The following is a 10,099-nucleotide window of genomic DNA, read 5'->3' on the forward strand; positions in this document are numbered from 1 at the left end:
CTAGATAATATATGTGTTTTATATATAAATCCTCTGTAAAAATCTGAAGCAGTTTTTAGACAGGCAGCAGCAGCAGCGATGGCGGTCTAGTCCCTATAAAAGCAGAAACTGAGGCAACTGGTCCTGATTTGGCAACAATATGGAGAATTCCTGGTTCACAGTCATATATGTTAACACTTTACACCCTGAGAGTTTGACTCAACTAATATTTTAAAAGCAAAAATAATTCCAAGTTTTCCTAGAGAATGTTCTTAGTTATTATACTATGATCCTGACTTTCAATTTTGTTCCTAGTTTTGATGGCCAAGGATTGAGATGTTTGACTTAGCTCTGGCAAACTTACATAGTAATTTTTTTCCTGTGACCAAGCTTTTTTTAGGATTCTCTGCTCTGAAGTCAGTCTTGGGAGAGAAATCACATTCCAGAATAGCAATGCAGACCCGGGGGTCTGTTTGATCTCTGCTTTTAGCCCAAAGTCTGTGTTTACTGGGGAGTGACTTGTTATGTTTTGATATAGTAATGGTAGTGTTCCACAACCACTAAAACCTTGTCTAAAAAAAGCAACCCTATTTTATTAAGAAAAACTATGCATAAATCCTTTTTAGAGGGTTTTTGTAATGCAATTCCCAGGAAAAAAAATCATACTGCATATGAAAAGATAGTATTATAGAAAATTGCTATCTAAAATGCTGAAAGTAGTTCAACAAATGAAAATAGCAAATCAGTTTTAAAAAAAAACGTTTAAAAAAGAAAAGTTAGGAAAAAAGTCAGTCAGGTTTCAGGTAAGTCTGCATACAGTGACTGTTGCACAAGTGCCTAATCACACAATTGCTGCAGCAGTGAACCTAAGCTGGCTTGGCAGTGCTACACTTTGCAGTTTTTGTTTCAGCCAAGTTCTGAAAATGTAGTTTGTAACACAAGGCAGAAATGCACCTTCTGGAATAAATTTACAGGCTGAGAAGCCAGGCTCCTCTCCAGGTGCTGATGCAACAGCACGGTTCTGTCTGCACCCTTGGGGTGTTTGTTTATTAACTGGTTTCACCCAGATACAATTTTGTTTTTTTTGTTTTTTTTTTTTTTTAATGAATGAAGAACTGAGTGCAGAGGTTGACTGAAATCGACTTGGCCTATTGTAAAGTTACTATGAAAAACAAAACAAAGTCCAAGCTCAAATCTCTGTTGAATATGCAGAAAGAAAAAGAAATCAAAACATAGTTGAGTATTTTAAGGTTGAGTCTCTCCTTTCCATTTCCCTTTGCTCTGGAAGTGATCAACAATGGCTTATCTAGCACAAAGTGAAAAAGAATATTCTGCAAATACAAGATCACCTTTTTATCCTTCCCAGCTCAAGCATTTATCTATCTATCTGGGAGAAAAAAATCATTACTAGAACATTGACCCTGAAGTTACTTTCTAATGAAATTGGAAGTGAATTGTCCATATGGTGAAAGCCCCTTATGTGACAGAACAAATCATTATTCCAACATGCATTTTCTTCAAAAGATTGTTTACTCACATTGTACGTCACTAACTCTGATGCTGGAGCATTGTTCAGATCCAGAGCATGAGGCCTTCCTGAGAAACATGGAGGGCTGAGGACTCACTAATGACAGCAACAGCTAAACCACAGTAAAAATGAGCACTTTGAGCCATGTTGCTGCCTCCCAGAAGAGCAGCAGCAGCAGCAGCAGCAGGTGAGTGGAATGGGAAATGCCAGCCTTGAGATGTTGAGTGGGGATTCAGGGCAGGCTGCTCCCCGGGTGAAACTGTCTGGAGACAAACCCACTGTCCTGCTGAGGGGGCTCTGCATGAGCTCAGTCAGCGCTTCAGGCGTTATAAAACCTCCACAGAAAATCAGATTTCATAAGTTCTGCTGTTCATGCATTTACTTAGTTTATTTTCAATTCTGTTGGTGCATCCCAATACTAATAAGGTGATTTTTAAAATCATTTGTATTGAATTCTAACTTAAAATGTTTTGTACAGTTAGAAAAGCAGTCGCCTCTTTTGAGTAACCTCAAAATGTCAAATAGTAATTTCTGCTTGGTTTTTTTTTTTTAGGTACAGAGCATGATCATAAGCTATCATGCTATCATAAGTGTGAAATTATTTACTGAAATGAGTAGTTCTTAGGGCTTTTCTTCCAACCAACTTTTCAATGTCTTGGTCCAAACTGATTCCACATCTGGAAGAGAATTCTGCACTCATTTGATAACAAGTCCCTCACATCTGGAAGATCAGTTGCATTTAATCTACTGATGTCCTGTACAAATTGAGTTGCTGAAGTGCTTTGGGGCAGTACAAAGCCATGAGAAATGGTCTCTTAAAAGGTCCTCCCTGCTCATCTGCAAGAGGAGAGGTCACATGGCTGATTTGTAATACTCAGATAACGCTGACAAAATTCTAACCTTTCCAGCCATATTACTGTTGGAAGGAATATTATTTTATGGTTAGGAAACAAGCCTATAAAATGTAGTCGTCAGGATGTTACCTTTATGCCTACACTGGATTGCACTGTCCATGTGACTTTTTTCTTCTTCCCCCCCCCCCCTTTTTTTTTTTTTGTTTTTTTTTTCTCTCTCTTCTGGTTAGCAAATTCACAAAGCAACCCAGATTTCCATCTGTTTGCTGTAGGTATGTATTCAGTGGGTTCTCAGGCGCTTTGCTAAGGCGTGTTTGCTGTTCCCTGCCCGTGATTTTTTTTTTTTTCCAGATGGTGAAAGCTTGCAGAGTGTTGGAGACTGGTACATAAAGGTGGTAAGCAAAGTTTTCAGAGGTTCATTTGTTTTGCTTGCAAAGTTTTCAGAGTGCACTGACTGATGTAAAATTGAACTCTGGTCAGTTAAAAAAAACACACTGCAGTTTGTACTTTGATTTCTGAGTACTTTGATTTCTGCCACTTCAACGGTCAAGGTGAGCTGCAGCACAGCATGGGACAGCAGAGTAACTTGAAATGGGAGGATTTTTCCTTTACTATATTCAGTCTGAGTTCTGATTTGAATATTAAAATATTTGAATATTCTTTCCAACCACTGGTATTGCATGCCCTGCCACCTTAAAACCAGTGGGTACTGCCTTACCTACCCTGGTAAATGGATGATCCCTGTTACGGGGCAGGAATTAGGGTCTCATCCAGGTGTTTCTGTGTAGCAGTTTTGAGGAAAACAGTCCCTCTGGGCAGCGTGCGTTTCCCTCCTGAAACTGATGGAACTAATTTTTTTTGAAACTTAAAATTTAGAATTATCAGCATTTGTCCAAGGGATTTTATATCGGTATCTAAATACGATCGGGAGATGAGGAATCCTGCCATCGAACGTTTGAGAGCGATGAATGAGAATTACCACCAGGAACGCTCTTTACCCTGGGAAACGGCACCGGAGACATCGCTCCTGCACCCCGCTCCCGGAGCGAGCGGCTCCGGGGCGGCTCCCGGGCGGCCACCGCGTCGTGGGGACCAGGGCCGGCTGCTCTCCTGGCCCCCACCTGCCTCCGACGGGCAGGCCCGACGCCCCCGCTGCGGCCTTCCACACAGCGGCCCGGCCCGTTGCCAGGCAACCGCCGCCGCCTTGCCAGCGTGCGCAGCGCGACTTCCGCCGGGCTTGCGGCCGCCCCCGCCGCCATCTTGTGCCGGGGTGAGCGGGCCAGCCAAGCGGCCGCCATGGAGACAGGTGAGGGGTGGTGGTTTCCGCGGCCTCCCGGGCGCTCGGAGGCCCGGCGCGGTCTTGGGCGGGTTCTGAGCCCGCGACCCCGGAGAAGGGGGATCGGGGCAGGGGCCTGCTGCCTGTCCGCCCGGCTCAGGCCAGCCCCGGAGCCTTCTGCTCCGTGAGGGACCGGCGGTCCTCCTCTCCCCGCGGCGGTGGGCGGGAGGCGGCGGGAGGGCACCCGAGGGCGCAGCCGTGGTTGTAGAACTAAACCCCGCTTTCCCGAAACTCCTCAGTAGCTGGTGCTGCGTACGGGACCCCGGCTTCATTTTTGACGTTTGCCCTTGAGTCAGGAGTCGGGGCTGCGAGCCAGAAAGCACAAGGCCTTCCCTCAATCCCAGTCTGTCCTTCGTCTATGTTCCTGAGGACAGCGCTGGTTCTCACAGCCCTCCGCGAGCCCTGGGCTACTGGCTGTGCCTGGTAGCTCTCTAGAAAAAGGCAGGCTTGTTTAGATTCATCCCTTTCAGCAGCCTTCTGTCTGGCCTTAGTGTCTGTCGATGCCGCACTGGGCACTGGAAGCTCCGGGGACAGAGCACCCAGCTTCTGCCCACGTGGGTTGTGACTGCTCCACAAACAAATAAACAACCACCCCCCACCCCCCCCAGAAAAAAATAAAAAAACAACACCCCAAATTCATGTTTAAAAGGAATTTCCCTTATTTCAGTCTGCCTGTTGCCTTTTGTCTTCTTTCTGGGCACCACTTTGTTTCTGTTGTCATTCCCGCACGTCTCATGTTTATACACGTTGATAAGATCATCCGCTAGGCTTTTGTTCTCAAAGCTGCCCAGTCCCAGCTCTCTCAGCCTCTCTTCATCTGTCAGAAGCTCCAGTCCCTTTATTATCTTTCTGTCTCTGCTGGACTCGCTCCTGTATGTCCATGCCTGTTTTGTCCCCGGGAGCCCACAGCTGGGTGCAGCCTAGCAGAAGAGGTCCCACCAGTGCTGAGCAGAGAAGGGTCACCCCCCTTTTCCTGCTGGTGATGCTCTTCCCAATGTGGCCCAGGGTGCTGCGAGCGGCTTTGCTGCAGCAGCCCATTGCAGGTCATAACCTGCCCACCAGCACCCCAGGTCCTTGTCTGCAAAGCTGCTTTCCAGAAGGTTGCCTCAGCCTGTGCTGTTTCACTGGGTGCAGGACTTTGCATTTCACTTTGTTGAATTTCACGCGATTCCTGTTGGCCTGTTCCTCCAGCCTGCCGAGGTCCCTCTGAATGGCTGTGCAATTCTCCTGTGAGAGCCACTCCTCTAGTTCTGTGTAATCTACAAACAATCGGGGTGAGCACTCTTGTCATGTCAAATGTCAAACGGCACTGGATCCTGTATCAGCCCCAACAGCGTATCCCTGGTGATTGGTGTACACTGTACTATGGGAGCAATGCTGTATTCTCACTTGTGTATTATATCAACATACCTTGCTGAAAAAAAAAAAAAATGCCTTGCACTACTTTAAAAATACATACAACTAGGATTTCAGTGGGCTGTTGGCGGTTCCCTGTTCTTACCTCCTTAATTTTTCCTGTACAAATATGCCAGGCTTCTTGCTCTTCCTTTTTCTTTCACTCTCTAAAAAAAGTGTTAGTGGACATTCCTCTCTGCTTTGCACTTGCTTGGGTGCTAAAAAACCCCAAAACACTGTGTTTATTAATGCAGGCCCAACACTGATTCACGTAATGAAGGCTTTGGTAAATGAATCCATATTTACTATGGGGTTTTACTGCTTTTTCTCATGGTTAAACACATTATCTCTCTTTGTATGGCTCAAACTGAGAAAATTAATTTCAAATCTTTTGTGTGGGTCCAATTCTTACTGTTTTTTTCATGCCTTAGATGATACAGGAAATCGACTTCGGTTCCAGCTGGAGTTGGAGTTTGTTCAATGTCTGGCAAATCCAAATTACCTCAACTGTGAGTACTTAAATATTAGGATCCTGAGGAGTGAATACAGTTTAATGGTATTTATTATTACTGGTGATGTTAAACAGGGAGAGAGAAGGCTAAACAAAGAAAAGGGAATGGGTCTTTTACAGCATAAAGCTAGTCTGTAAATAGTTTAATTTTTCTAGATTTCTAACAGGTGGGGCTTTTAAAATGCAAAATATTTTATCGGTTGAAATGAAAAAAGAAAGGCACCTGTCTGGTGGAAGAAAAAAGAAGTTCAAGTCTGTGGTTAGAAAGTAATGTCAAGTTAACAGTATTCCTTTATCTGAAAACTGAATTTTACTAATTTTAATAATAGTTTCAGATTCTATACTGAATTCCCTTGAATTCCTTGCCGATTTTGATGCTACACTCAAATTTTCCTCTTAAAAAGCTCTTATCTTCCTTGCTGTTGTATGAAAGATACCTACTGTAACAGGGATAAGACTAGTTTATTATGCCTAGTATGGTGACATAAAATACATATTTCCCTGTGCTTTTTTTTTTCATTTTGAATTGTCAAAATTTGATTGTAATTTGTATTTTGTAATTTGTATTTTGACTAAAATACTTCTTCATAGTTTTGTGAATATGTATTCTTCAAGTTTGGCAGATTTTTTTTTCGTGCATCTGTAACTGACAATTCCTTATTTGTCATTTTATTTCAGTTCTTGCACAAAGAGGCTACTTCAAAGACAAAGCTTTTGTAAATTATCTTAAATATTTACTTTATTGGAAAGAACCTGAATATGCAAAATACCTAAAGTAAGTGTTAAAATCACTTGGGTTTCTGCATGTTAATGATTTGATGTTTGCCTTCTGTTATTTTTTTGATTCCTGCCTGTAACTTTTTGTCCTCCTCACTGTGTTTAAATGCAACATAAATTTTCCTGTTTCTATCAGTCCAGATATAGGAATAGACAAAATTATAAAACTTGTCTTTCATGAGTAGTGCATGGAATCTTCCATTTTCAGCCTGTATCTGCACTTTACCATTTGTAAACAAACATGGTAGTTCTTATGTATTTTAGTAAAATCTAGCCACTAGAAAATGTCCTCTAAACAAGCATGTATCATGTATATCGATTTATTAACTGTTATAGGACTCCTTGCTTCCTAGCCTGAAGTTAAGTTACAGTGTGTGGAATACATAGAGTCTTAAGTGGTTCGATACTTGAGTAAAGCTTATACATGATAAAACTAAAATAACGAACCGTAGAATTACTGGAGACTCTTGTTTTAGAGGACCTTGTAAAACTTGTATTAAATTATGTTTATTTTCCATCCAGGTATCCTCAATGTTTGCATATGTTAGAGCTGCTCCAATACGAACATTTCCGCAAAGAATTGGTAAATGCTCAGTGTGCAAAATTTATCGATGAGCAACAGATTCTTCACTGGCAGCACTATTCACGGAAAAGAATGCGCCTCCAGCAAGCACTTGCGGAACAGCAGCAGCAAAACAACACCTCTGTAAAATGAAAACCCTTGGAAGGGTGATGATAAGGTGCACTTTGTGTCCGCTGAAGTATTTACATAAGAAGGAACCCTTCTGTAGGTTTGGTGCTGGGGGTGTGTACATTAGATTTATCGAGTGACTGTTTTTTTTCTTTTGTCAAAGTTTTTAAAGATACAAGACTGATAAACACCTACTTCCACAATTTATTTCGTAGCATGGGCAAGCGTGGACAATTACTTACCGTGGTTATTGATTCCTCTTGATTTTGAAAACAAAACATAGTTTTGAGGGCACTGAAATTCAAGTATCTAACACAAAGCGTAACTCAGAAGCCTCTTCTTAGAAGGCATTTTCCCTGGAGAATAATGATGCGTCTTAAAGCATGGCTGCAGGATGAGCAAAGTTCAAGTGATGATATTGTGCAAAAAATCTAAATTGGGGATTTTTGCCCTGAAACCAAGCTGAGCTATTACTTGTCATTTGTTTACCTGGTAGTCATTGCTGGGGTCTCACAGCATATTTTAGAGATAGAAATCAAAGTGTGACAAGACAAGGACTGCAGGAATGGAGCACAGATAAATAGTAATAACCTTTGCAGAGCTTACTTTAATCTTGGTTTTCTGCCAGTGAAATAGTGGCTGCTCTTAAGCTTCTCTGTAATACATGTAGTGAAAACAATTTGTGTTTCAAAAACAGGTAAATGCTTGCAGTATTGGAGAAGCATTTGCCATTTATTCCTCTATAGTTTTTATTGTAAGAACACAGATCTTGGCAACTGCTAGGGATTTAATTTTCGTATTTTTTATATTCATGCTACATTTATGTTATAATTCATATCCTTCTAGGAGTAGGTACTGCAACTGCTAGCCCTTAATGTCATTGGTGACACCAGGAGTGTCAGCCTCCAGCTTATACTCACACTGCACAGATAAGCCATTAAATATCTCTGGCACTGAAAACAGCTTCAGTAGCTATGTAAAGTCAGATTTAGGAAGAATAAGCAGATTTTTCAGTTTTTCCCACCCTTCTGCCCCCCAATTAAAGGTGTAACTTAGTTGTTAAGTCTTCCTCCATAGTAATTATAGGCTGCTCTCAGTTTATAAAATGAGCTCAGCTCCTTTGAAAAGAGACCGTTTGTAAACTCAAGTTTATTTGAACACGAGAGGAAAGATACAGACTTTTGTTGCAGGACTTTAAACTCTAGGTCCAAACCTTCCACTAATGATGTTTATCTTGACTGGTCTGAAGTAATTAACCATGAAAGTTCTGGAACAGGTTAAGGATTCTTTGACAGGACACTGGGAATAACTTGAGATTAACGTCTCTGTAAATGGTTGACTACTGGAGGATTCAGTCTTCAGTAAACAACATGCGCACAAGGTCTGCTTTAAAACATTCTTCTTCAACCAACTTCTGAGGCTGAAAGAAAAGTTAAGATGTTTTAGGGGCAAAAAAAACCTGTTATAGCTTAGAGCCATTTGTACATACTAACATTCACCATATTCCTGCAGTTGTTTTCCCGGGGAAGGTTGGGGTGGAGCAAGCAAGGCACGAATAACTGAAAAATGCCTGAGGGGTTCCTAGCTTTGGAAGAGGCACTTCTAAGACAGTAACTGCTAATTTAAATAATATGCACAAGTTAAAACTTGAGCTTTACTGCACATAACCTTGTTTCACTCCCATAATTCAGCATTTGGACCCATTAAAATTTGAGGAGCTGCAAGTCAGGAAGCTAACAATATATTGCTAGGAATCCCAAACCACTACATGCTAAGTGTACATATTTGCTTTAATATATATTTGTTATAGACAACATTGTACAGAAAGCGGAGTGGTTTTCTCTTGAGGAGCTGTTTGGGCCAGGAAGAGTGTGTGGGTGAGATCAGAGATGCTATTCCTAATTATCTGCTCTTTTTAAACAAGAGGGTATCAGAAAACCTGCATTTACAGCTATCAGCTGCTGCCAGTTTCCTATCTGAACGCCTGTAGGTCCAGAGCATACAGTAAGTCACTCACCGTTCCGTATTTCAGTAGTGTAGGCACTCCTGTTAGTTTCAGATTCTTCCTGAACTCGTTGTTGGGATCTTTCCAGCTGTTGAGGAAGAAGGGGTTAAGCACAGCTTGTAGAGGTGTGGTTTGAAGTGAACCTGTTAAAATTCCTTCCAAAAGATGATTCAAAGGTCTTTGCCTCTGGCCTCCCTAACCAACCTCCCAGAACCAGCATGCAGATAGTTCACACTGGGGATGGTGTAGACCTCAAAACTCAAAAAAATGCTTCATTCCTTGCATAGAAGGACAGCTCAGTTAACTATTCCAATTATTAAACTCCAGTCCACGAGTAGCAAAGGTAATCTGAGTTACTCACTAGGCTCTGTCTCCTACTAGGCAGTAGATGAATACGGACTCATCAGGCATGTTGTGGAGTTCCTTCCTCACAACCGGTTCAGCTAGAGAGTAATTTTAAAAATCTATTAGTAATTAATACTTTTACTGTGCTACAGAATCACATGAACCTACTTTGACCAGCTGGTGATTAGTGTGCTTCTGGTAGAGATCTGTGTTTTGTTTCATCTGGTCATCTCCAGGCTTTGCAGAATTTACACAGCTTGAAGGGCAGGGTCTTTGAGTAAAAGCCAATTTCTGCCACCACTGGCACCTCTCTGCAGGAAGGCCCTCGGGGCAGCTGCCTGGGTGCTCCAGAGAGGGCAGCGCAGCCTTTGCCGAGGAGCTGCCCTCCTGCTGCTGCCGGGCACCCCCCGGGGCTCCCCGCCCCCGGAACGAACTGCTCCCGAGGTTCGCATCCCATCTCTGCTGGGCGCTGCCCTTCAGTGGAAGGTGGCCAGCGGGGCCGATCCGCACCGGCGGCGGTCGCCCGCTCCCAGGCGCGGTCCCGCCGGCGGGGACGGGGCGTGTGTGGCCACTCCGCACCGGCGGCCGCCGAACGCTCGCCGGCAGAGACAGCGCGGTCCCGGGGCAGAGCTCCGCCGCCGGGGCCCGCCGAGGGCCGGGCGCGCTCCCTCTCGCCCC

The 10,099-nt window shown here is 43.3% G+C and overlaps 1 protein-coding gene across 1 annotated transcript; it reads left to right on the forward strand.

Annotated features, from left to right (window-relative positions):
* The first annotated feature begins 3,343 nt into the window (after nt 1-3,343).
* MED31 (mediator complex subunit 31) lies at nt 3,344-7,532 on the forward strand. Its single transcript, XM_014966411.1, has 4 exons — nt 3,344-3,667; nt 5,524-5,601; nt 6,282-6,378; nt 6,903-7,532. Exons 1-4 carry the CDS (start codon nt 3,658-3,660, stop codon nt 7,093-7,095), a joined length of 378 nt encoding a protein of 125 aa, XP_014821897.1. The 5' UTR covers nt 3,344-3,657; the 3' UTR covers nt 7,096-7,532.
* Nucleotides 7,533-10,099: the final 2,567 nt, after the last annotated feature.

This window comes from Calidris pugnax, unplaced genomic scaffold (genome assembly GCF_001431845.1).
Source record: "Calidris pugnax isolate Ruff unplaced genomic scaffold, ASM143184v1 scaffold45, whole genome shotgun sequence".
Lineage (NCBI taxonomy): Eukaryota > Metazoa > Chordata > Aves > Charadriiformes > Scolopacidae > Calidris > Calidris pugnax.